The sequence below is a fragment of the Saccoglossus kowalevskii genome, chromosome 8 (genome assembly GCF_978046115.1).
Source record: "Saccoglossus kowalevskii chromosome 8, keSacKowa6.1, whole genome shotgun sequence".
Lineage (NCBI taxonomy): Eukaryota > Metazoa > Hemichordata > Enteropneusta > Harrimaniidae > Saccoglossus > Saccoglossus kowalevskii.
Genome location: NC_140648.1, coordinates 23,711,806 through 23,738,376, shown reverse-complemented (window position 1 = coordinate 23,738,376; position 26,571 = coordinate 23,711,806). Strand labels below are relative to the sequence as shown.

General features: G+C 38.5%; 1 protein-coding gene across 1 annotated transcript; it reads left to right on the top strand.

Annotated features, from left to right (window-relative positions):
- The first annotated feature begins 21,930 nt into the window (after nucleotides 1–21,930).
- Nucleotides 21,931–25,344, top strand: LOC100371150 (ras-related protein Rap-2b-like). Its single transcript, XM_002733304.4, has one exon. The coding sequence runs from the start codon at nucleotides 22,873–22,875 to the stop codon at nucleotides 23,587–23,589; it is 717 nt and encodes a 238-aa protein (XP_002733350.1). The 5' UTR covers nucleotides 21,931–22,872; the 3' UTR covers nucleotides 23,590–25,344.
- The last annotated feature ends 1,227 nt before the right edge of the window (nucleotides 25,345–26,571 follow it).

The following is a 26,571-nucleotide window of genomic DNA, read 5'->3' as shown; positions in this document are numbered from 1 at the left end:
ATAAAATAATCAATTTTACTAAAATCCCAGCAAAACGAGACGAGGTAGGTATGGTAATATGACGAAAATGATAATGAATGAGATTTGTAGGTGATGTTATATTTTTTCAATACGATAAACAAAACAGCTGGCGCAATTCAACCATTTGGCGCTATTGTCAACTTTTGTAGTCTGCTCCTTGATTGATATCAATTGACAAATCTTTGATAAAAATCTTAAAGCCACATCTGAAACTGTACATATGGTTCAAAATGATGTTGAAATTTAGTGAAAATTTTACAAAATATGAAAATATTTGAACTGAAAATTCGGGGCGGGAAAATTTCCGTCACTCAGGCTCAAACGGTCAAAACGCGAAATATCAACTACCTTTCTAACCTGATATTCTTTGTCAGATACAACATACATATAGAAATTAGAATGTTGTACATTTCACAAAACAGTAAATAGTCGTCACGTACCGCGCGTGCGAAGTTCGTGTCAGCATACAACGTATTTTACACGCGTCGTATACGTCGTATGGGACCCGTATTAAACATGGCGCGTGGCTTTAACGGAGCGTAAAGATCAATATATTTGACAACAATTTCTGCCACACCAGAATTCTATAGAGAAAAAATCACGCTTTAAATGCGCGTACTTTACCATTAATTTGTTGATAAAAAATGTTCTGTGTTTTCTCCGTTTCGCAGGTGTGGCAAGATTTTGGCTCAACTCGGCGCGGTTTATTGGAGAAACTTAATCGGTTTTCGATTATAATCTTTGGTAGGGCGTAGTATCAATTTCCATATAAATTAACCTTGATCGGTATAGAAATACACGAATATGGGGAAGGTAATGGACTTGTTAATTGCTAGATTAGGATGTTTTGCCGATTCGAGATAGTAAAGCGATGTATATATCCTTGTATTATCGATTGCGCCCGAAGCTAGATACGGTGAAAATGTGACGCTAATCGGGGATGGTGTTTTTTGCATACCACTCTCAATCCTCTGTAAGTTTGACGACGAAATAAAAGTTAAATCTCATGTATAGTACGGCGGGTATTTTTTTTTTTGAATATATATATTTTATTTTATTTTATTGGTACTATATTTTTTCATTATTTGTATTATTATTACGTACCGGTACATCTTGTTTTGTGTTATTTTAACTACCGTCACAAGCTGATGCTTGAGAACTATCGCGATCAAGTTACCAACATGTAAAAAGAAACTGCCAGCAAATAAATAATAAATTAAAATAAAGTACAGGAAAAATGAATAATTGAATACATATTTAGGAAACAGTAAAATATATATATAAGGTCATAACTTGTGTTGCGTACAAGTCCAAATCTTGAAGTATGGTTTGAAGTGCTTTAGCCGTCGCGCAGTGCGTGTTCGAGTTTCATGTAAACAAACATTGTATTTTACACGTGTTGAATACGTAGCTATGAGTCCAATATCGAACACTTATAGCGCTTTAAAGGGCGATAGTCGTCGCGCCACGCATGCGCGAGATATAAGGGTCTCAGCATATAAACAAAGATGAAAATTTTTGACAGACCAACGAGTCCAAACTGAGACGTTATCAAGCTTTAATTTAGGCATTTTGTAGGTGTTTGGAAGGTATGGAAGGAGTCACCAGCGGTAATTAGTGTAAGTCGCACACAGGTCAAACTTTATATCTGTGTTTTCCATTAGAAGAGCGCATTGGATTGTGAGAAAATCAATGTTTATCAACACAAATGTCGCACATGCGCAGCGCAACGACCGCCACCCTTTAAGTTGCAAATTATAAAATTATGTTGTAGCATTCGCAATTGTAAAAGCAGAAGAAGCTTCGGTTTCCGAGCTGTCGTAAAACTCAAAAACCCATAAAAATTAAGTATCGGTAGGCTAACAAGGTTTTTGACAAGTACGCTTATAAAACATGTATGCACTTGGCTACGATACGAAAATGTTTTGCAGTATTAGGCTAGATAATTTTGAAAGGTGTGCGTCATTGATCACACCGGCGATAGGGATAGTACGACGCATGCGTGAATCACTTCAAGTTGTCCTAATAGATATTGAGATCTTGGGAGGATAATGTATTACTTGCTTTAATAAATATTGAGTCCCGGAGTGATAATTATAAAGGAACTACGTGACGCATTTGTAGGACTGAGTTTAGATGTGGTTAATTTGAAATCAGAGCAAAACCTAGTTGATTAAATCAATTGAAAGACTGGTCGATATAAAGTGATAGCGACAGGGTGTTTCCGACTCAGGGTCGATGAGATCGCACATATTTATAGTTTTGTAGGATGTGAAATATCGATCTTGCCAGTGAAGAGTCAAATAAGGTGCACACGTCGATTTATATATCAACGATATATTTATGGACTCAAGCAAATATTTTTATTCTGATTCACGATTTGAGAGTGCATCGTAATAATTTTATCTTTACGTTCACCGAGTCAGTTTTATTGTTTTTTTCAAATGTCTCCGGTTGAAATACAAAAAAAAAAGCCAACACTACTACAAAATTTTCTTAGTTATTAAAACCATCAAACGGTATTGTATTTCAGATTAAATGTGTACACGTCTTTAGTTTGTTATCTACGATATTTCCCATTCATTTCCAATTCAATGTAGATAACGTGATCTGGCATTTAATAGCTTCATATGTCACGGTCACAGTGTATTTTATTTACAAACACATGGTTAACTGAATAATAAATCATAATAATAATAATAATAATAATAATAATAATAATAATAATAATGCTTGGAAAAAGGAATTGTCTTGAGAATTGCATTTGGTATTTATTATGCACGGATTTCAACTAAAAACTAGTCAGGTCTGTCCCTGCATATATGCAAATTTTACGGAACTAAGTGTTGAATAATGCCTCGAGATATTGGGAAAGTGTCACACGCAACGTAATATTACCGTAATTGGTATAGTACAGGTGTGATGGTTCAAATACCAAAATGGCAACAGTAACAGAAAGACTTCCCTGAGGGTTCAACTGGTACTGGTATTATTATACTCTGCAAACATCAAGTACAATAACGCGGTAAAACTCCACTACTCCAATAACTAGATACTTAAACTCCAATACAATTCAACGAGATCTCCGATCTGATCTCAGTGCTGAACAACTCCCCTATATATACCCGCACTGTCTATAAATAGACCATTACATCAGCATACATAATGAGTCTTGAACTTACTACAAATTTCTAGAATGTTCCATTACCTTCCATTGCCTTCTACAGTGTTCTATTACCTATTCAACCAGTTCTAAAAAAATATAGAATATTCCACCCAGACACAGTACGGTTCTAGAACATTCTCAGTGACACGGAAGTGGTAAATAAATCGTATGCGACATGCCTCCCCTCTCAAGAATATTATAACATATAATATTACATGACTAGCAACGACGTCAATAATACGAATATGATAACAATTTCAAATAAAACAACAATACAATATATCAAATCGAACTGAATAAAGCTCTGAGTACATAAATTCGAAAATCACATACAGTAGAATATAATAAAATATGAAATATAATCATAAACGAATAACATTTTACTATACTGTTCAGAAGTTCAGGTAGTCAGGTAGGTGACGTCTCCCGCTCAACATACAACTTTAACATATTTACATGATACGTCTTCACTTTGTCACCTACCCTTACTCGATAATCGTTTTCACCTATTACCTGCTCCACCACATAAGGACCCCTCCACTGCATCAACAGCTTGTTGTTGTCAGTTGGCAGCAAAATTAACACCTTATCTCCTTCCTTAAGCACTCGTTTCTTCGTTTTACGATCATAGTAACACTTGTATCGGTTCTGTGCCTTTTGTAATTTCTCTCGAGCAATCTCTAAAGTCTGTTCTAACCGATCTCTCAACTCAAACACATACTGGTAACTATTAACTATCTCAGGAGTATCGCTTTCTTTGGTCCATAACTCTTTAAGGATCTTCATTGGGCCTCTAACCGTTCGACCATATAACAGCTCAAATGGGGAAAAACCAGTTGACTCCTGTGGTACCTCTCTATATGCGAAGAGTAAAGCACTAATATACCGATGCCATTGCCTTGGTTGTTCATGGCACAACCGCTTTAACATCTTCTTCAAAGTACCATTAAACTTTTCCACCAGTCCATTACAAATGGGGTGATAGGGCGTAGACGTCAGTCTCTTAATGCTGAGCAATCTTGATACTTCTTGCATGCATTCTGACACAAACTGAGACCCCATGTCACTTAGTACTTCTTCTGGAACCCCCAATCGGCTATAAAAGTCAATCAACGCCTCGGCTACAGTCTTCGTATCTATATTTTTAAGTGGAACGGCCTCTGGATACCGTGTAGCATAGTCCATCATAGTTAAGATGTATCAATGATCCCCGTCACTGGCTGGTGTAATTGGTCCAACCAAATCTATAGCCACACGCTTGAATGGCATATCAATTAAAGGCATCTTACCTAATGGGGCCTTCACAACTGATCCCTTCGATACAGTCTTCTGGCACACATCACACGACCTACAAAAACTGGTAACATCTTGATGTAGCCCAGGCCAATAAAAGCTAGTCACAATCCGGTCTTCTGTCTTCTTTATCCCCATGTGTCCACCAAATATTGAATCATGGGCAATCTCCATAACACGAGTCCTCAACAGTTTCGGCACAACCACTTGACGTACCGTCTTTCCTCCTGGAATTGAATGATCCCGATACACACGATATAGCAAGCCTCCATATACCTGGAACTCGGTTGTATGGTGCCCTCTCACTTCTGGTTCTCTCTTATTATAATATTTCTTCAACGATGTGTCTGCTTGCTGCATCTCGATTAATTTGTCTTTTGTTACATGTGCTCCAGTCTTTACATCACACACTTTGAGCGGCTTCAGCTTACCAGATTTCTTCGCTTGCGCTCTGGTTGTTACTGCTCCACTCACATTCCACACTGGATCCGGGTCATCTGGTGGTCTTGCTCCGGGCACATTCCCAACAATTAACTCATAGATTGGGTCCTGCACACATAATGCTTCAACCGTGCCTCTCAAATATGGTGTATCAATTTCCACCATGGCGACTGGAACCCTTCTTACAGTACGATCAACCATCAATATATGACCCATCTTTTTTGTATACTGGTCATCTGGTACCAAGCTCTTCTTGACTATAATGCCATTACACCCAGTGTATCTCAACATGGTCACAACTGTGTCACCAACCTTCCCTTGACCCACACGCAAAGTCCTGTCCTCCACAACGCCACTCCATTCCATACATGCACCATTCACAACCTTTAACTGCTCCCCCGATGCTAACAACAAATGGTCCTTCTCAATCATTTTAGGCACATCACTGCTAATTTGAACAGCACAGCTAGCACTGATATTAGACTCCCCTTTAACCACTGCAGCTGCACCAGTAGTAGTGCTGGGTTTGACACTCTTTCTTTCTTGACCCCTGTGTTGTCCACTACGGCAGAACTTAGCCACATGTCTTATGGAACCACACCGAAGGCACTGTTCACCTTTGTCATGGTTGACATCAGTAACGCGGGATGGACATTGTGCTGCTCGATGACCAACACCCTGACATACATAACACCAGATACTACTACCCTGTCCCACATCAGTATTTCTAATGGCAGTCTTATTATCGTTACGCCTCACCTGGTCCTTTGTGGATAACTGTCGACCATGTGCCACTAGGTACTGCTTTGCTATTACTGCCAACTCATCTAAATCTTTGGGTGCTCTTTCTTTAAGATAAACTGCAAGATCTTTTGTACAGGCACCAATAAACTGCTCCTTCACCATCAAGTCGGTAACACCATCATATGTTGCTGCAGTGCCTGACAACTCAATCCATTTAGCAAAATAAATCTTAAGCCGCACAATTAACTGGTCAGGATTCTCGGAACTTTCAGGTTTAATTTCACGGAATCGCTTCCTGTACCCATCCTCTGTGAAATCGTATCTTGTTAACAGTGCCACCTTCACACGATCATAGTCAACTTCATCAGTGTCGGACATCCTGGAATATACTTCCAGTGTTCTACCAGTCAACAGCGCACTCAATTTTGTGGCCCATCCATTTCTATGCCAACTCTCATTCGTTGCAAACCTCTCAAACCGCAATAAATAACTATCAAGTTCGTCCTTACCATCAACAAATGCAGGCAACTTTGGTGACTGTGCATCACTGACCACATTTCGTTGACCGCCAAAATCAGCCTGTTGGAGCCCCGGCATTGCTGCTTGCAGCTCTAATTTCCTCAACTCCAATTCTCTTTCCTTTTCTCGCTGTTCTGCTTCCATTCGCAATTCCTCTCTTTCGCCTGCTTCCGCTTCCAGCCATAACTTTTCCTTTCTTTCCTCAATCTCCATTTTCCTTAACTCTGCTTCCCTTTCCTTTTCTCGCTGTTCTGCTTCCGCTTCCAGCCGTAACTTTTCCTTTCTTTCCTCAATCTCCATTTTCCTCACCTCTGCTTCAATTTCCATTTTTGCTTTCCTCTCTTCCCTCGCCGCTTGTCTGTCAGCCCGCTGAGAACTCAATTGCTGCAAAATAAATTTCCTTTTGTCTTCTCCAGTCATTCCCAGTTCATCCACCCATTCCATCAACTCTTGTTTCGACATATCTTTCATCTCGCTGGCCATATTGTCTTCTATGTGTCTTCACTGTTCCCGGACGAGCCCCCAGATGTCACACGCAACGTAATATTACCGTAATTGGTATAGTACAGGTGTGATGGTTCAAATACCAAAATGGCAACAGTAACAGAAAGACTTCCCTGGCGGCGATGATAACATGCGAATGCGGAGCCAACAGATGAGGTTTCAACTGGTACTGGTATTATTATACTCTGCAAACATCAAGTACAATAACGTAGTAAAACTCCACTACTCCAATAACTAGATACTTAAACTCCAATACAATTCAACGAGATCTCCGATCTGATCTCAGTGCTGAACAACTCCCCTATATATACCCGCACTGTCTATAAATAGACCATTACATCAGCATACATAATGAGTCTTGAACTTACTACAAATTTCTAGAATGTTCCATTACCTTCCATTGCCTCCTACAGTGTTCTATTACCTATTCAACCAGTTCTAAAAAAAATATAGAATATTCCACCCAGACACAGTACGGTTCTAGAACATTCTCAGTGACACGGAAGTGGTAAATAAGTCGTATGCGACAGAAAGCTCGGGCTGAAAATTGATTAATTAATGTGCAATTAGGTAATTAATGTTCAAATTAAAAAGTGGGTAACTACAAATAATAACATATTCGTTTTCAGCTTATAAATGACCTTCGAAAAGTGGTAGTTAAACCAATTATTGAAGAATTTACATTAAATCCTTAGATACACTATTTATTGAAATTAGTTTTCTAAAATACAACTCGAGTTAGCTGTAATATAATTTAGTCGCAGCGTAACTGACTGCAAGTCTGAAAAAAATACTTCAACAACTTGCCTACAGCACCGAGTCTAGACTGCATCTGAGACAGTCTCTTAAAAGTAGCTAAACGCGGGGAACCGCAACGTATGGTGAAATAGGACAATTATTGTGAATGGTTGTGGAACGATGGATCTCGAGTTCTTATATGCGGATACGCTCGGGCAAGGCAAGTGGGACGGTGGATCGCGCGGATCGTTAGGGATGACCCATTTGAAATCCGGGGGGTATAGGGCTGCAAAAATTGATCATTTGTGTACTTTTTTCGGGGGGGGGGGTATTTTTTCTCAATAAGAAGGTTTTTTGAGCTTTTGTTGAGAGAACATTTTTCTTCTTACTATGGAGCTTTTTGTTTTCCTTGATTGCTGTTCTCATCAATTGTTTTTCTGAAGTTTTCAGCCCCCTAGATTTTAAATAGGTTACCTCTTAGGTGTGTATGCTCATAAAGACCGTAAAATATATTGAAGTTGATACAAGTTAATGTAGAGTTAGGGGGTACACTTCCCACTATCTCTTTTTTATACTACAGATAGTGAGTCATGATGTTTTCGCTCACCCAATGTTTGCAGCATATTCCCTGTTGTTGCGCAAGAAAAATAGTAATTTAAATATGATAAAAAAACGTGTATATGACCTCCCTGTATTTTTCGTGATCATTCTGCCAATCATTCACTTCATTTTCAGTGGTTAATCAATGATAAAATTTCAAAAGTGCGTAGGATCGTTTAATAATTAAATCTAAATTATTTGTGGAGATATTCTTGTTGCTCTTTTCCACCACAAACACGATGCCAGAAATGGTGCGCTTCTGTTCAAAATAAATGTGACCTACAAGTGACCTAAAACTTGTCAACGTCCCCTTCATATAATCGACTCTACTTCAGTTAAATAACACTGTGAGTGAATATACTAATTATTAACACATGACCGTACATGTTTTCCCCACGTTTGCATATCTACTGACTAAGTGAATGCGTTCTAAACTACCATTAAATGGTCGTCATTTAAATTAGTGTGGGCGCATCAGCGCACTCTGATTGGATCCCGCATTTGGGTGGGTGGGGTGGGGGTGGCGAATGCTCACTGATCACGTGGAGCGCCTTGCGTATACCATCACCAGCCCAGTCTGTGCTACCCAGCGACGTTACACAAGAGGGTCCAATACTTTTTGAAAACAGGTAATTATTAATAACTCGCTCGATTATGTGATATCGAATTTTTGTTTCATGCAGTCGATGTGTATCATCGTAATTCCCTGCGTTTTTTTATGCTTAAAATATATTAGATTTAATATGGGTACCGCCCATAAACTATAATCTTTTCATATTCAAGTGACGCCATTTTGACGCCAGGGTTTGAGGGTTACAGAGAAAATGCTATTATAAATAGGTAAAAAATAATCTGGACCCAGGCCTCTTGCGTTTGGTTCTGTTGCATCGAACGTAATTGGTGCAGGCAGTTAACCCATAAACACAGTTTTTTTCTGGGTTGACCACGTGTCAGTCGGAACGGCTCTTATGCCAGCCTCCCAATTAGCTCATATATTACTTTATATTTAACGGGGCCTGTGTGTTAGAGAAAAATATGTGTATCGCGATCGAAAGCCGCAGGGTTTAATTTAGTATTACTTGTATTATGGTAAAATGCGTATGTGTATCTCTCGACATAGATTCAATGGATTATGGACAATTAGACTGATTACTTTCACAATATTCGTTTTGATTGCGTCCTCGTCAGCCATATACTAGTCGCATGCATGCTTATATGTGTCTGTGTCAGAATTCGTAATTGTAACTGTGTTTATCTTTGATCTTTGAAGTTCAGTATTACATGAGTTGTGTGGGAGTGTTACTTGTTATCACACGAGAAAACATCCAGTTAATTAACTGCAGAGGAATCGAACGGAGGCAGCTAATGGAATTGTGGACTGAGACTCGTCAACTTGTTACTAGATCGAAGCTCCGGATACAAGCCTTGATATCAGTGATCTGTTGTCTACAGTGTTAGATTGGGGTCTCAGTAGTTACCGATAAGCAGTGTACGCACGATGTGGCACATGGCAACCGATGAGAGTATTGCATGATTATTTCATTAGTTATATTAGTTATATGGTATTCCACGGCCCCGTATAAATCTTTTTGAAGCTCAGCCAGCTGAAACATACTTATAGGCATAATACCAGATACAAAGTATAACCGGGAAATAAACTGAATATAATATAAGATGTCAATTATTAAAATGACTTTAAGCTTTTCATATCAGAATTTCATTTCAACGAAATCGTGTCCCGTTAGAAAGTGAAATTCAACGTGGTTCAGTCTGGTCTACATATGTGCCGTCCTTATGATACCCTATTATATTTAATTTGTGTTACCGGTAATAAGTGTTATTTCATTGGTTGGGGTAAGCTTATCAATATTCGGTACTGCCTTGACCTGCTTGACTCCTCTGTCTGAAAATTTGCTGAATGGCACAACTGGTTGGAATTTATTGCACCACCGACGTTCCGTCCATGGTGTTGTAGGAATCCATTCGCGCGATGTTGATAAAAGGGCGGTGGTCGTCGCACCGCGTCCTGTTCGATATGGGACTCATAGCGACGTATACAGCGCGTGTAAAATACATTGTTTGTTGACATGAAATTTGAACACGCGCTGCGCGACGACTACCGCGCTTAAACATGGATATTTTTTTCATTTAGTGAGGGGGCTTAGTTTGATTGTCAGTGAATGAACCGCAGCGATTTGGACCTAAAATTATCGATCAAAAACGTGTGTTTTTCACTAATATTTGGGCCAAAGATGTTGGGGTTTTAAAGACTGGTCATGGGTTACCTTTCACCTGATAAATACTGTGTAGGTGAACGTTTCCTTCTGTATATTCATCAGGGTGAGTACGCCATGTGTTATGAAGATTTTGACACGGCGTAGTGTAATCTAGTCCACGACCCGATGTCCGTAGCTAAAGCGGTTACTTGTTTTCCGTGAACTGTGCGTCCTATGTAGAGACCAAAGGATTCTGGGATAGCACAATAACAAATCACCAACCACGCCCTCTAGTGTTAAATACTCATCGAGCGTTTACAGATCGAACCCCGTTCCACAAGCTGAAGAATGGAACATATAAGAACAAACACTCTGAGCAAAGTTATAGGGCCACCATTCTGTCTCACGGGAAAATGGTTCAATGACGGCTGTCATGTTGCATCATAACGCTACAGCCTCTTTACGGCATCTGAATGTTAGTCCCACTGGTTTACGCTACGACGCGCAAGTGAGACAATATGGCAGCGACAATGCCATTTCGTGAATTTATTGTCTTGAATTGTTTTAAAACTCATTAGTTTAAAAATGAAATGAAATAAATATTATCACCACCACCACCACCCAACCGTTAAATGTTCGCATTCACCGGCATCATACAGTTGTGTTGTTTACTGTTTATATGTATTTTTTTTTATTCATTCCATGTTTGGAATTCGCAACTTCTAATATGGTATGATGCAGATACCCCGTGCAATACCGCAAAACTACGGCATGCTATGACACATATGCATAAAAATTCGTAGTATTTTTTTATTACGTGCATCTTATTTTGTATTATTTTAACTATCACCACTTGCGTGGGCTCATCGAGAGGTTTTAAAAACCGTAATTATATAATATAATAAATTAAATATATGAAGAATAATGATTAAAATAAATATTTATTTGAAATAAAACAATGGAATCATATTTTAATCAAATTCAACAGGAACCCAATATAAATTACTCAAAAAATGCCTTGGTGGAGTTGACTTTTTTTTTTTTTCATACTGTCTATTTATGTGTACAAACTACACATCTGCCCTTCTTCGTATAAGTCTAGATAAACGTACAAATTTCCAGTTGGCGTGGCTTAAACAACTCACTAATTGCTGCCTTTTGATATACGAGCTGTGATCTATGACACCGTACAAGCCTGATATAAGTTACTAGTAGTTTACGTGCTCTTTATACACTGCGCATTTATAATATTCGGACCTGGTCCGAGATCGTGTAGACAACATATTGCGCGTGCCATATGTCTCGGTAGCTTGTGATGCTATACTAATATTGTGACAATACACCTACAGTTCTAATGTATTATGACCGCGCATCATGTTTTTATTCGGGCTGACAATAGTTTATTGATATAGGAATGAGATAATATTATTTTAACAAGTCAAACACAGCACGTGTTGCAAACTCTGTTATAATACTGGAGTGATGAAGATACATATTGCCGGTGTGATAGATCAACTCAACTCGCTGATTGTAATTTATAGGTTATACTAGCAATCTGTCATAATGCAGTTACAGGTATATTAAACGTCACGTCCGTCTACTGCACTGATCGAAACACGGATATGGCAGCCGTTGAATACTGTGAAGGGAACTAATCGTCGCCGCGGCTTTAGAAAAAAAACTAAAACTAACTGCATCGACCTCCACCTGTTTCGCTGATGAATATTGCCCGAAACGTAAGCTATTATCTTTTCCAATATCATTGTCATTATACATAGGTATAATAACTGGTGTAATGTCATTTTAATATCCAATATTAATTTTACAAATGTGTCTCGTCCTTGCAGGTGGTGCGTTATAAAACGTTAATTAAATGTCCATTTAAAGAGCGATCGCTATTTCTATTTCGATATTTTAGTAAATGCGTAGATAGTATCCATGGGGGCGTGTAGAGTTGAATATGTTCCGTATCGTTTCGAACCAATGCCAACGTGGCATCTCTAGTACTCGTATATGTATCTTTATCACATGCCAAGATAATCGTGTGACCTCGTGGTGGGTATTTCCAGGGTTTATTTAATATCCACATTTTATTTTTATTTGTGTATATGTAAGTGACAAGAGCTGGGTTTTGTAATAGTCGTCTTGTCACCCGTACCCCGTTTTCAAATTCTGTGTTAGTGCGTTGATTATCTTGTACATATGGTTTCAGTTTATTCGATTCATTCTCATACCCAGGGCGTAGACGGCATGTTTCGTGATATGACCACTTTAGTGGTACGAGTTTCGGGGGCATTCTTTTCATAATGATAATAAATATCACGTGACATTACAGAATTTAATTACGTCATGGTTTCAACTTGACGAGTGTCTCAGATCTCGTCCGTTCGCATTTTCTTGATAATTTTTCATCGATACTGGTTTTCATAATTTTCTACAGAGCAATAATACTTGTAAGTCTGGTTTACACAACAAACAATTATTATTATTATTATTATTATTATTATTATTATTATTATTATTATTATTATTATTATTATTATTATTATTATTATTAAACAGTTAAATATGACATCAAATTCATGACCCTACATTATAAAATTTATTAAAATCGTCTACTGATTGCCAGGAGATTAAATATTACTTCACTCGTTTAATTAATCTAATATTGTAGAGTCACTCGTAAAATATCATGCATATGTATTAGCCTATGCCGTGACAAAACAATCCATATTAATAAATCAGTATTAAAACCGCGGCACCGTGTCACGCCGAGTACTACGTTGATAAAATACATATTTCTATGGAAACAATACTGGTAGAACAAGTTGAGACAGAGTCGTAAATTCGCGACGAGCAGGTGGTTCAATAGAACACGCCAAATCAAAAGGTCGTTTTCAGTTGAAGGACATTGTGGACGATAGATGACACCATTGAACAACTGAAATGTTTAAAGTGCGGTAGTCGTCGCGCAGCGCGTGTTCGAATTTCATGTAAATAAACAATGTATTTTACACGCGTTGTATACGTCGCTATGAGTTCCGTATCGAACAGGACGCGGCGCGACGACTATCGCCCTTTAAAAGGACTTTTGCAGCCACGAATATCGAATATCGTACTACTGTAGTTAGTGACCAAATCCGATAATGGACTGGGTCATTATTTATGCGGGAGTGACCAAAAGAGAGAAGGGACGAACCCTTTATTTTCTGAACAACTTGAAAGCGAGAAGTAGTGATTCATTGTTTCAGTGGGTGTTGCCATACAGCCCGTTTTTTTCTGGATCCGAGGGGTGAAACAACTCGAACGCGATAAGTAGTGAATCATTAAAATCATTATTAACAAATAAGGAAAAGGTTGGACCCGTTATTTCTGAAGAGTAAACAACTCGAACTCGAGAACTGTACTGGTAAATCATTATTTCAGCGGAATGACCAAATGAGAAAAGGTTTCGGGGCCTTCAGTTGTTTCCGAGTGGTGAACAACTTGAACGCGGGGAATAGTCAATCAGTATTTCAGTGGGGTACCAAACCAGAGCAGTGGGATGACCAGAGCCAAGAAGAACCATTATTTACGGGGGATGAATTTACGGCAGAAATTGTGCAAGTCTTTGTACCATGTTGTTGCTATCATGTTGGCATTGACAACATGGCCAGTGTTCAGAAACGTGGAGTAACATTTTTTCAGCTGTTCATATAATTATATATGGTTTCATTTTCTATGTTATTGTAAATTGTTCTATTCTATAGATATAGATACTCTTCTAGATAATAATTGACCTCTCTCCCAACTAATTACAAATTCAGTGTCAACTCTCACATGAAAATATTGTAAAAGCTCTATTCGAAACCTCATTACATCCTCATTTTATATTTTCTAATACCTCATGTGCGCGTACGCATTTAACAAGGGTCATAAAACCCCACCACACCCCACCCACTTTATCTCAAATGTTGTATTTGTTTACCACTGGCGAACACTTGATCAGTATATGAAGACGTGTGAATGGACGCAGCGCAAACTGGATGTGTGAGTGACTTCACATCATGCATTGCGAAAATCGACTTCCTTTTTGTCATACCCCGCAAAGAAGAGCGTCTCTCGCAGTAATCAATATCGTTAAAAAGGTTATTACTTTCCAGGCGTGTGAACAACAGAAGTAAATTCTTGGATCTGACAAACATATCCTTCAGAAGTGATAAAAAAGCACGTAGTAAAACGCATGCTTCAAACGGACATTCAATTACGACGACGCTTTTCGAATAAAAGAAATATCATATGCACTGGAAAGTGAGGCTTCTCCCAAGCTTTTTTTTAATGTTTTTCACCAAAAAATATACAACCGTGAGTGTGTTACGTTCTTATATGCGTTTTTATATGACAGAATACGTAGCAACTGTTTTTGTGAGACCCCGCCCTCTTTTCTCCGAGACTGTCCTCCGTTCCCTAGTATGTTACATTTCCTACATCATGATATGATGCAAGAAGACACATTATTTATCAATTTCTCACAACATATTAATATAAGCGGTGCCAGAAATGTCAATTGCCGGACGTAGCGTAGACTGTGACATTGTAATTACTTCCACTTGCTAGTACAATTTCCGTATTCCCTAGTAATTTGCATAAATGATCACTACTATACATGGCGGTTAACTCATTTTGGTCCACCCGTGTGTTGTCTATACCATGCAAGGTCAATGTATTGTAAAAAAACGTGGTTTCTATAGAATGTTCAAAATTTACATTTCCTTGCGCTGTCGCCTTGTTTGCATTACAATGTAGTTCGTGTACACAAATCTCATGGAAATACATGTATTACAATTTTTGGAAAACAGCGCCCTCTGGAAAGCGGCGTACGGGTAACAAAACTTTCAGTAGTGTTTGCTTGTTTGTTGGGCCTTTGAGCTTTATAATAGAAAGAAAGTAATTATACATTTTTTTGTTCGACGAAATAAAATCTTAGCTAATAAACGAAAATAATACTGTCACCATAGGAAGGGCAGATATCAACTAAAACAGATGAGTGGTGTTGTCGTCTTTTCACAAACAATCCCGCCTGAAATTTAAAGGGCGGTGGTCGTCGCGCAGCGCGTGTTCGAATTTCATGTAAATAAACAATGTATTTTACACGTGTTGAATACGTAGCTATGAGTTCTATATCGAACAGGACGCGGCGCGACGATTGCCGCCCTTAAAAAATTCAATAATTTTAGTAAACATATACCTAATAGGTTATAATGTTCATTTAGTACTAAATTAACAAAAAATGGTCGACAAAATACATTAAAAAAATGTACGAAACTTCAAGTTTGTACCAGCTTTGTTGGCGGGAAAATGATGGCGTCCAAACGGTCATGCATCTTCGGTTGTTGATTTTTCTCTACTCCTCTATGAGCAGGCACCACGTGACGCTGTTATCACATGCTGTATTAATCATCCTCATTTCGTGAAATGTTGTTATGATCACAAACTCTGAAATTAAATTCCTGTGAATGTAAAACTAGAATTAATCCATATATTTAAGTCTTCAATAGAGATATTAGACAACCAATTAAGCGGGTGAATATTGACGACACGGCGACTTGGGTATTTTTAAATGACAGAATGGATATTTTTTTAAATTAATATCAAGAGATTCTATGAGTTTTTGTGTGGGGTGCGTGCATTTCGCTCGTGTAAGTTCCCGTGAACTTTTTACATGATTATGGCGCCTTCAATTCAGTGATAAGTCTTCAATTCCATGCCCTTGTATACACTTTCAATTTTGTTTTTTGGATTTGTGCATGTATGTTTTTAGGGTCAATCATGTCATTGTTAGTCAAAAGGGCTAAAAATGTGTACCGGTTCATAACTCTCAAACGCTCAGACCGTCTTGCCAGTGAGAAAGGTTATTTTTACCCTATTTATATATTGGCAATGCTCTGACCAATTTCATTTGAATTTTTCATATACGTAATACATTTCATATGTTAATAAACACAATTAAAGTACGTTAAGAGATATAGCTTCGAGCAATTTCTAGGTTATTCCTTTTTTACGTTTTTGTGTAAATACTATAAATACTATAACGAATTGACAGGGGGTATGCGATATGTGTGCCAATCATGTCAGTTTCACAGCGACGCGCACACATGCCAATCCGCTTTCAGTCATGTAAATTAGTCCGTAATAGTGTCGTTCACACTATACTTGCGAGGGCTGGCTATATACATTACATAATTCAGACAACTTTGCAAGGTCACGTGACATGTTCCATGACTGCTCCGTGTGTAGCCCGGTATCGTGTTCGTAATAATTACGAGTACGTAGTTAGACTCGGTATGTACGGGAGCATTGTACGATTGTAGTTGCTGTATTGTTTTGCCGTGGAGCAAAATGCAAGATATTTCTTCACAACGACAACATATTATTTGTATGTTCAGTTGACCTGAAAAAACGGTTTATCTCCCCCTGAAATCCAAAACAAAACATGACTGTTAAAATTACATGTAAAATCATTTAAAGTTGATGTAAGTTGTTTCACTTCATGAACAGTGAACAGAGACGTTAACCAAATACTGTACGCGATTTGCGAGTTATTTGTAATCACTAGTGGAATCTAACGCAACATATGTGTTATCTGTACGTTCGTTGAATCACAATTGCACTCCCCCGCTGCGTGACATGAATCGCCTAAATGAGTCTTGCAGCGACTGAAACTCGCGGGGTTACATCGTTTCCAGTCGAAAGCTGTTACCATTAATTACCGTCGTGTTGTGCCTGGATATTTTGGTAAGATGTGTGTGCGCCATTGCTGCGTTATGACCAGCTTATTGCGTCACTCTGCGAAATCTACAAATGTATATGTATTTCCTTTGTGATTAATTACGTCGTCGTAATTTGTGCCACAATGTCAGTTTCGTGTTTCTCGTGCTTCTCAATGATTCTACAGATGACGGGGTGTTGTTGCGTCATCCACAGCAATACCCGCCAGTTTGAGTTGTAACTAAAGTCTGCGTTTTTTCTTCGTTTTTCGCATTTTGGTTAATTCAATATTGACATTTCCAATGAACAATAATAACACCAATGGGCGTATATAATTCAGCTTACAGGCATTGGACATTTTATTATATATTATTTATTGCACACACTCATTTTTTTTCACTTGGTTAACACATGCTTAGTTATCACGTGGACCTTCTGGGCGTTGAAAGCAAGAAAAGATTGATGGACGTGCATGCCACGCATGCGCACTTGTGCAATCACGAACCGAAAAAGATAAAGAGGTTGTAATACTGAGGGAAAGGCAGAAAGCTGAACCATAGTTTATAATCATATTTATAACAATTTGTGAATATTAATCGTCTGCTTTCATTCAAATTCTAATATTCAATAATTTGAACTTCACTTATATGTTTTCAATGTGCGCGCAAGCCTTCAAGTGACTTAGCAACTGCGACTGTTCACTTATTCAAAATGAAGAGCTAGTTGATTGGATGATGTTAACTAGCTTAGATGCCGTCATATTGTTTCTGCGTGGTTTGGTCATTTTGAATTCTGCCAGTCATTTCGATTTCTCAAATGTTTATAGCATTTCTAACTTTCATGACGTTTACTGTGTAGTTGTCTCTTTAGAAACTTTTTTTAATCCGCCGATTGATGTGCGTAACTTTCAGATTCACTCATATACTGCGATTATCCCCGTATGGCAAAAGTGATATGACTCCGTTCATCGAAAAATCCTGTGTGTTGAATTTGGTAATACATGTACAAGAAAAGTTCATAAAGGTCGATTTTTTCAAGCGTCGCTTAGTGGTGGATTTTAAAACGTCGTACTCATCATGCAGCGCATTCGAATTTCGTGTAAACAGTGTATTTCTCACGCATTGTATGCCTAACGCGAGACTCAAGTTGAACACGACGCGGCGCGGTGGCTTTTACCCTTCAATCATTTTCACAAATCCATGCTGTTTTTCTCACTTTTTTTTTCAAATTGTCCTCCAATATTCATTTTCTGTCATTGTTCCAGTCCATATGAATTTATTCAAGTTTAAACGTTACAAACACCACTGAGTATCACGTGATCGTCACGCCGCGGAAAGGCCGTTGACGTTGCAGGTCGGCGTCCTTTTTACACCGCTTCCTGTGACGACACAACGCGAAGAGGCGGAATATAGTACACGTGTATGACCGCGATCTATCCAGTGTATTGCGCAGTGTCAGTACTCGTCGATCCGCAACAATAAGTAAATATGTCTCCGGGCAGGGAATGTTATCAGAGCATCTTATTTATGAATTATGTATAACACAAATATAGAACGTGTCGTTCAGATAAGTCCGAATCCATGAACTGGCCCGCCTAAGCCGTGTACAACTTTTATATAGCCCGAAAAACACCCATATTCTGATTATAATGGTTTAGCCACAAGCGATACACGAATAACGTATTAGTTTTGCGGCATGCCGTACACGAGTACGACGATCCAGAAATTGCCTCTTGTGTGTATGTTACTTGAGTAGCACACAGCCCGAGGCGCAATGTACAGATTGAGTGGATTACTTGTGTTCACATCCACTTTACGGCTATGCTAGTTCAACCTGCGTGGTTGGTGTGCGTGTCGAGTTTATTCGCGAAGGGGAGTACGAATTGAACATTGTTGAGGTTTTTGTTTTTTACCATTTCATTATTATTACAGATATGACCCAGTCGCAGTGAGTGAATGAGTGAGTGAGGTATTGTAACACGATAACCGAGTCACGATAATATATCATATATAATATGAATAAGGATTTAAGTTCACATTTAATCTGTTTATCGTATTATTCGGGTTTTAAAACCCGATCATGTTTAATTCAGAAAACACACTCAATCTTATACATCGCGAGAATAACAGATTTTGTATATGTGTGTGCTGTCGGTCGGGTGTGTTATAGCAGTTCGATTTGCGATCGATATCTGACACGAGGTTAGACGCCTATTTGCTTTTAGTAATTAGACCACCATTCCCACAGGGTTAATGTGTCGTCTGGTTCTAATAACATGCATACGAGAAGAAAAAATCAAAGGTGTCGCTGGAATAATTTGAAAAAAATCCTTCAACGGTATTTTAGATACATGTTGATACGACTACGTGGTACCTGCATCGCTGGCTTTATTTTTTCCCCCAGCGCTCAATCTAACCTACTATTGGATTATACGCGAGATCTCGCGTGTATGTGTATTTGTGAAAGCCTTGGACGCGGCATATGATAGCGACACTTAAAACGCAGTAGTTTTGATATCCCATTAGCAGTTTCATACTGACACCATGATTGCACGAACCTCATAAGCGGAATGGCGCGCCAGCATTGCAGGTTACAAGTGGGGTCTCGCACGTCGTGATATTCCACGAGTGAGCGCTTGAACGTCCGATATAAACCAACTTATGCAGTCATCGTATGAACCAACTGTGCGATTACGAATTTAAAGAGGCACCGATATACACGTGGGTATAGCAAGACACCCTAATATATTATAACACAAGGCTATGCACATATTAGCACTTACCCGTTTAAACCGTAATTTAATCATATCGTGTTCGTAGACTTCCGTTTCATAATTGCCTCTAGACATATAGATTCATATATAAACAATATGCCAAATTGAAAAAAAAATTGTATGGGGTCAGTTTAAATAAATATATAATCATCAAATCTGCTTTCAACATACTACAGCAAGAATATTGCAAAAGACTGTGTATTCGATTCATACTGTGCGAAGTTTGCATAGTGCTGTTAATTAGGAAGAATCAAAATAGAAATGAAGTATATGTGTATATGTATATACAAGTGACGCCCTCTTGCGACAAAACTCTTCTATGACGTATACAACGCGAATCTGTTCAAAGCGTCGATATCGTTTTGATCTGCAATCTTCCATCGATGGAAGTCACGTTTTCGAGAGAAAAAAAAATAATATAGTCTTGATAACAAACGACTACGCAGCCAAATACAATTGTCGGTTTGCACGATGTCCAAAAAGCAGGCGGTTTGTATGAACTGGACTGGACTGGACGCCATATTCAGTTACCACATGTAGCTTGAATGATTGAAGGGAATAACATATAAATATTTGTACATTCTTGCTATAATGGAAGTTAATTTTGCCTACTTGTACTAGCGTTTCAAACATTAATACATAGTGTGTGCTAAAATGACACTGTCAGTTTAGTAAAATGTACATATCTTGTTAGGATTATTATTATTATGATAATGATTATTATTATTATTATTATTATTATTATTATTATTATTATTATTATTATTATTATCATCATCATCATCATTAACTCACAGGTAGATGAGGTCAAATGCATTGCGTAAGACAAGCCATAAACTAGAAAACAAATGATTGACAACAATTGACAAAACAATCCACAAAAACAAAACAACTGACAAGTACTACACTATACTACTACACTGCATAGCAGTCATATCAGTAAGAGGAATACAAATGAACTCCATGACATACACGACATGAAGTGGTGTCAGGTGTTTCAAAAGGTATTGGCACATCCTGCCCCACAAGCAGTATCAGCCATTTATTATAATTCTGAATCCTAACTGGCCGTGGCAGTTACACCTTATTACATAGGGGATTATTATTATGTAACAGAAATTACTGCTGCTATAATATTGTGAACTTTAACCTTTGTGTTATTTTCACTCACTTTACAGCAGTTACACAATAGTTTAATTTATTCATACCTTTGTCGTGAAGCATATTTCAACCTTTTGCTTGTTGTCGGGTGGACCGAGGTGTTTACAATAAAAATACTGCCTCAATGAAGTTATATGTTTCGTTGTGTTTCAGCACGATAATAGAATATGCGCGTAACACGTGCGCAGACTGAATAAAATATAATTACTTTTTGCGGCGTTCGTATATTTAAACCAGTTTGGCTCCTCGATAGACAGAACCAGGGTTGCCCCCCTCCCGAATAATAACAAAAGCAACGTTAGAAATTTTCAAATTTGATGTGGTTGTTATGTTAGCGGCGCCCCCTGCCACAGACCCACCTCGTGTGCATTTGTCTAGGGTTCAATCTATTAACCGGGTCGTTTGGCGGGATTCATTAATAAGTATGAGAGCGCACTATGGCCATTATCGCTGGGGTAAGTGCTACTCGTGTACGTAGTCAGATGATACCATGCTAGTAAAAAGAGAGATAACAATAGTAGCAATTTAAAGGCTCTATCGTAAAATGTTGATTTTGTCGAGATGACTAATGTACAGCGAAATATATAACCTCCATCGCGTTATATGTTTATGTGCTGGCCTTTTATACAATCCTTTTTCATGCGTGGCATATAATGAAACGTTTTGATCGCCACGGTATTTAGTGTGAATAGCGCATTTTCAACGTTGGATGTTTATAGGCTCGATTAAATATGAATTTACAACCATAGTTGCATAGTCGTACACATGATGAAAAGCATCCGATCGAAAAGCAGACCGTCTGAATTCACTACGACGCGACATCGCCGGTTATTATACAAATAACTTAGACCCTTCAGTCTGAGTGTGTTTAATGATTATAGGTGTTTTAACAGTTTGAATGTACAACCCGACGCATTGAGAACACGATGCACACGATGTCTGAATCGGTTACTGTGAATTCGTCGTTGCATATGTAAAGATGCCCCGGCTAACGGTGTTTTCGTTCTCTCATGTTACAGACGCAGTACAGTGGCACCAGTGACTTTTGTGTTTGGCGTGTTGCATCCATGACAGGCATTTAATGGAAGTACAGGGGGGAAATTGAAGGATCAGTCTCCGAGTATTGGTACCATTCATTTACAGTGCCTACGCACGTGAACAGCTGTTGGAATTAGGAAATCGATTTTGTTGGCGCTCTATATCCACACTACGGGGAAATTTAATATATTCATATTTAAGCGGATTGTTTTTAACTTCAAAGTCGCGTTAAAACACACCCATAACAATATTTTGCACTTATTTCCATCCACGCGGGAACCATTTCAGCGGAAACTTGTGGCAGCAATTATAATCATTATAATTACAATGATTGGACATTACTCGACTTGGTGATATGGTGATGTTCTGTGGCATGCGCTCATTAAACGCCAATTATTATGTTCGCGTTTCACTGCAATTTATAATATAATTGACGTTGTTCATTTAAAGTGCAGTGAAGCTGACTGTGTGTACACGAACAAACGTACTCCCGGAGAGCTGACTGTTGTTGACAAACGTTGGCAGCTGCCACACATGGACTAATTTACCTCTGACTGGCTAGCCTACCGTGTGCATGTGCCCATACGTCTATTAAGACTTCGTCTCCCCAGTGCGCCACCGCCAGCACAGAATACACTTAGTTTGATTGTTGCGGACACGTTCTACCGTCTATAGACGTGGCATCTCCAGATCTCGCGGTTTGTTTGTGAAATACCAGAAGCAGCTGTTATTGAGAAAGCAAGGATTATAACCCCGTGATTTGGCATCGCGCTGCTGCTACATCAGTCTGAGTTCTATAGTTTGCACAGAGACGTATTCAAATCCGGTTCGAAACACCGCGTGTTATAGAGACGTACAAGGGGGTATTCCAGCGGCTTTCAGTGACGCATTAATTGCAGAAACAGTCGAGTATGGGGGATACAGATCTCCGTTACCGCCTAGTGGTGCTAGGAGCTGGTAAAGTCGGCAAGAGCTCGATAATTTCGCGGTTTTTACACGGTAATTTTGCTGAGAAATACAGAGAAACGATCGAGGACCTGCATTGCAGGGAATATGAAATTAATGGCAATGTCATCAAGGTAGATATATTAGACACCGCTGGGTCGCAAGCGTTCCCCGCTATGAGGAGACTGTCTATTTCCACGGCGCACGCTTTTTTGTTGGTGTATAGCATTGATGACAGCGAGTCATTCGACGAAATCAAGCAAGTATACGAACAGATACGGGAACAGAAAAGTAATTATCAAGACATTCCTCTGATTCTAGTCGGAAACAAGACAGATCTGGAATCGGAACGACAGGTGTCAAAAGAATACGTAGATGATCATATTATAACGGAAAATTGGCACGGCGGATTTATCGAAGTGTCGGCTCGAGACAACTCGAATATCCTGGACATTTTTCAAAAATTACTACACCAAGCCAACGTCCCAGCTGCGCGTCAATTGAGTCCTATCCTGCGTCGAAGGATGAGCGAGCGCACGAAGACGGGGAAACCGTCGGCGTTTGTCCGCGAACCTAGCGAAGACAAGATGATGCGACGAAGTCGTAGTCTGATTCGCCGGAGTAGCAAGTCGAAGATGAAGCATAACGGCGACCAAAACCGTAATGACTGCGTTATATCGTGATTTAACTCGAAAAACTGTGGTTTTAAGGAAAGCATGTATACTTTTGACTAATGGGTCTCGAAGTGGCCGGGACTTATATGAACACAGAACACCAATATAGCAATACGAATATCGGCACTTTATGGTAAGAAATGCCCTCACGTGCACAATTATTGGGTTATAATTGCCTGCATGCCAGTGGGTATTTAAAGTACGCCCACCACAAAAATCTGCACGTGCATGATATATCACCACATTTGGTGCAATTTTTCAAGGTATTTCCGCCTATGTCACCAGTTAGATAACAAACAAACAAACACGAAAAAGGGACATATTGAATATATGCGTTCACACTGCACAACTTCTAATTGTTTTATCTTCTCCTTTACGATAAGAGACGTAACGTCGCCGACGCCTTCGTTCTAATGAATATTGATTTCTGTACAACGCGTGCCTCGATCTAATCGTGTTTTCTACTCTCAAACATACAGCGAACAGTCGTGGTTTGACCCTTGTGCGGCAGCCTCATTTGTCAATGATACAATGTACGCTTGTTTTCGGCAATGTTCTGCAATTTTCAATTTTGAACAGATCATTGATATTGATTGGAGATTCCTATAACAAAAATCTTTATAATCAGTTTATTTGAAAGAAGCACATATTTTGGAGAGGACTATATTGTGGAAGGTGACAACAGTTGACAGTGGTGTTGAAAGGCCAAAGACAAACTTGATGTCCGATCACATCAAAAACAAAGAATGTGAAACCACGCGAAGAACAGATGCTCAAAATGCAATCTCACTACCGATTCATTCTCCAAAACAGACTATAATTATAATAGAAGGAATATATATATATCTATATGTATAGGAAACCAATCACAGCCATCGTTTGTTCAAAATGGCGGCTGGTCTTACATGACCACGTGGAGAGCGTCCGTACTTGTTGCCTATTTTTTTGATTCTCGCTGTTGTTTTTTCTATATCTGTCAATCATCCAGAGGTGCTCGAATCGTGGTCGAATTTATGTGTTATATTGACAATGCATTCAGCTCGCTTCTGGTGCTTTTCAATGAAGTTTACATTCACTGTCCATGAATGCTGTATACCTTATGTGTGTGTGTGTTATTTTTAATACGAACACATGTACATGTACACATTGTTGAAGAGAGCGATGCGAATAGTTAGCCATTCATGTAACCATGGCAACATCACGGCATCACATGTCAGTTGTCAACGCATCCAATTATGTTGATTTCATCCCAAAGGATTCAGTTAACGTTCTCCAAAGTGAATTAAAAGATTATCAGATTTAATGTGTAAGCTCGAGTAATTCACAATTTGTTACGTGTGACTAAACTCACAATTAACATTGGAGCTGACTTTGATCGATGCGACACACCCATCGCCCATGTCACGTGATGGCAACAGCAGTCAAATACGCCGACTCTGAGGATTGCGTAAACCAATGTAATTCATTTTCCTGTTTGAGTATTTTGTATGTTATTTTAGTTGGTTTGTTTACTTTTACGTAACACGTGGTAAATACATTGTGTAAAAAAATATATTGTTGCAAAATTGTTATTTGTAAATGTGTATACATTTACGCAATATTTCTGTTATACTTATACTATCAATTTCGTTCGAAAACAGTTTATTATACTTCATGTGTATTTGATGGTGAATTGTTCCGTTTCAGTGTACATGGAAATCACAGACTTTTAACGTCCTTTTAGTTTTCAAATCGTGAATACACGTACTATGTTTTCATACATGATATACGCCTGCTAGAATGTCGTGCCGTCGTTAGCTATACACTCGTAATTTTATTTAAAAAAAACCATGTTGATCTCTTTTCGTATTCTTTATTAATATATTGATTTCTAGTAACTTACTGCAAAACTAATTTCAAATAGAGGAGCTGCGATTGAAACATATTTTATATTTGCGGAAGGTGGGGTGTATGTTGATCGAGTTATACTAAAGCCTGAAAAACAAACGTTGACTAAGAAACTTGAAACATTATTGACAAACGACATTACGTTTATTCAGTTGAACAAAAAGTTTGAGTAGTCACTCCTAAATGAATTTCAGCCTGAGTACTACATGTTTTGCTCAAATGGCATTTTAATTGCTATGTCTATGTACGATCTAACTCTTTAACAATGTCCCTCGTATTGAAAAGCGCGCAATCTTTGCTTCTTTAAAAAAACATACATAATATAAATAATTTAAAGATTCGTGTAAGATGTCTGGAGCCTAGAGTGTATTTTTCAATTAACATTCCTAATAATCTGTCTCATAGTTGTCGGGGTTTGCGCTCGATCTAATGGGGACTTCACATTATGCTATATTTTGTATATTTCTATACTACTTGAGGTCAATGACAGCTAAGGTGTATTCTGAAATAGCTATTCTTGTGTAATAAATGCCCAATCAATCTAAACAGCGCTGAAATAAACCTCTGGGCTTATTAAAAACTGTCAAATGTTTCCAACCGTTTTAATATTGAATTTCCATCTTTCATGAATTTCAATGCATTTTACATCCCTGCGGACGAGGTTCCAACGTAGCAACAGTAGTAACCAAAAACAAAATATTTCATCGATGTACAAACACTAATAATTAGCATTTTAATATAAAGGGTTATTGCTAGTTTCCATCATGGCAATGTCGATATTGTGTTAATAAACGTATGTTTACGAATATATATTGCTTTACTGTGCATACTTAGAGCAGTATGTAATGCTTCCCACGGCGAATACCATGGTTGTCTTGATACAACTTGCATCACAACAATTTACAATTTACCACGTGAATTCGACATAGAGAAATATACATACTCCCACACGTCCTTTGGTTACTTGACGTAGCCAGGAAAAACAGGATATGCGACTGATGTATTTCCTGTGAAGCAATGCAACTTTACATAATTTAAGCTAATCTGCGTTAGGCGCCGTAACTGTCCAACTTCCTGTTGCATTCAGAATCTTTCATTAGCCAC

What these genes read in the sequence shown, in the direction of transcription:
- LOC100371150 (XM_002733304.4), top strand. Translation starts at nt 22,873, where the DNA reads ATGGGGGATACAGATCTCCGTTACCGCCTAGTGGTGCTAGGAGCTGGT.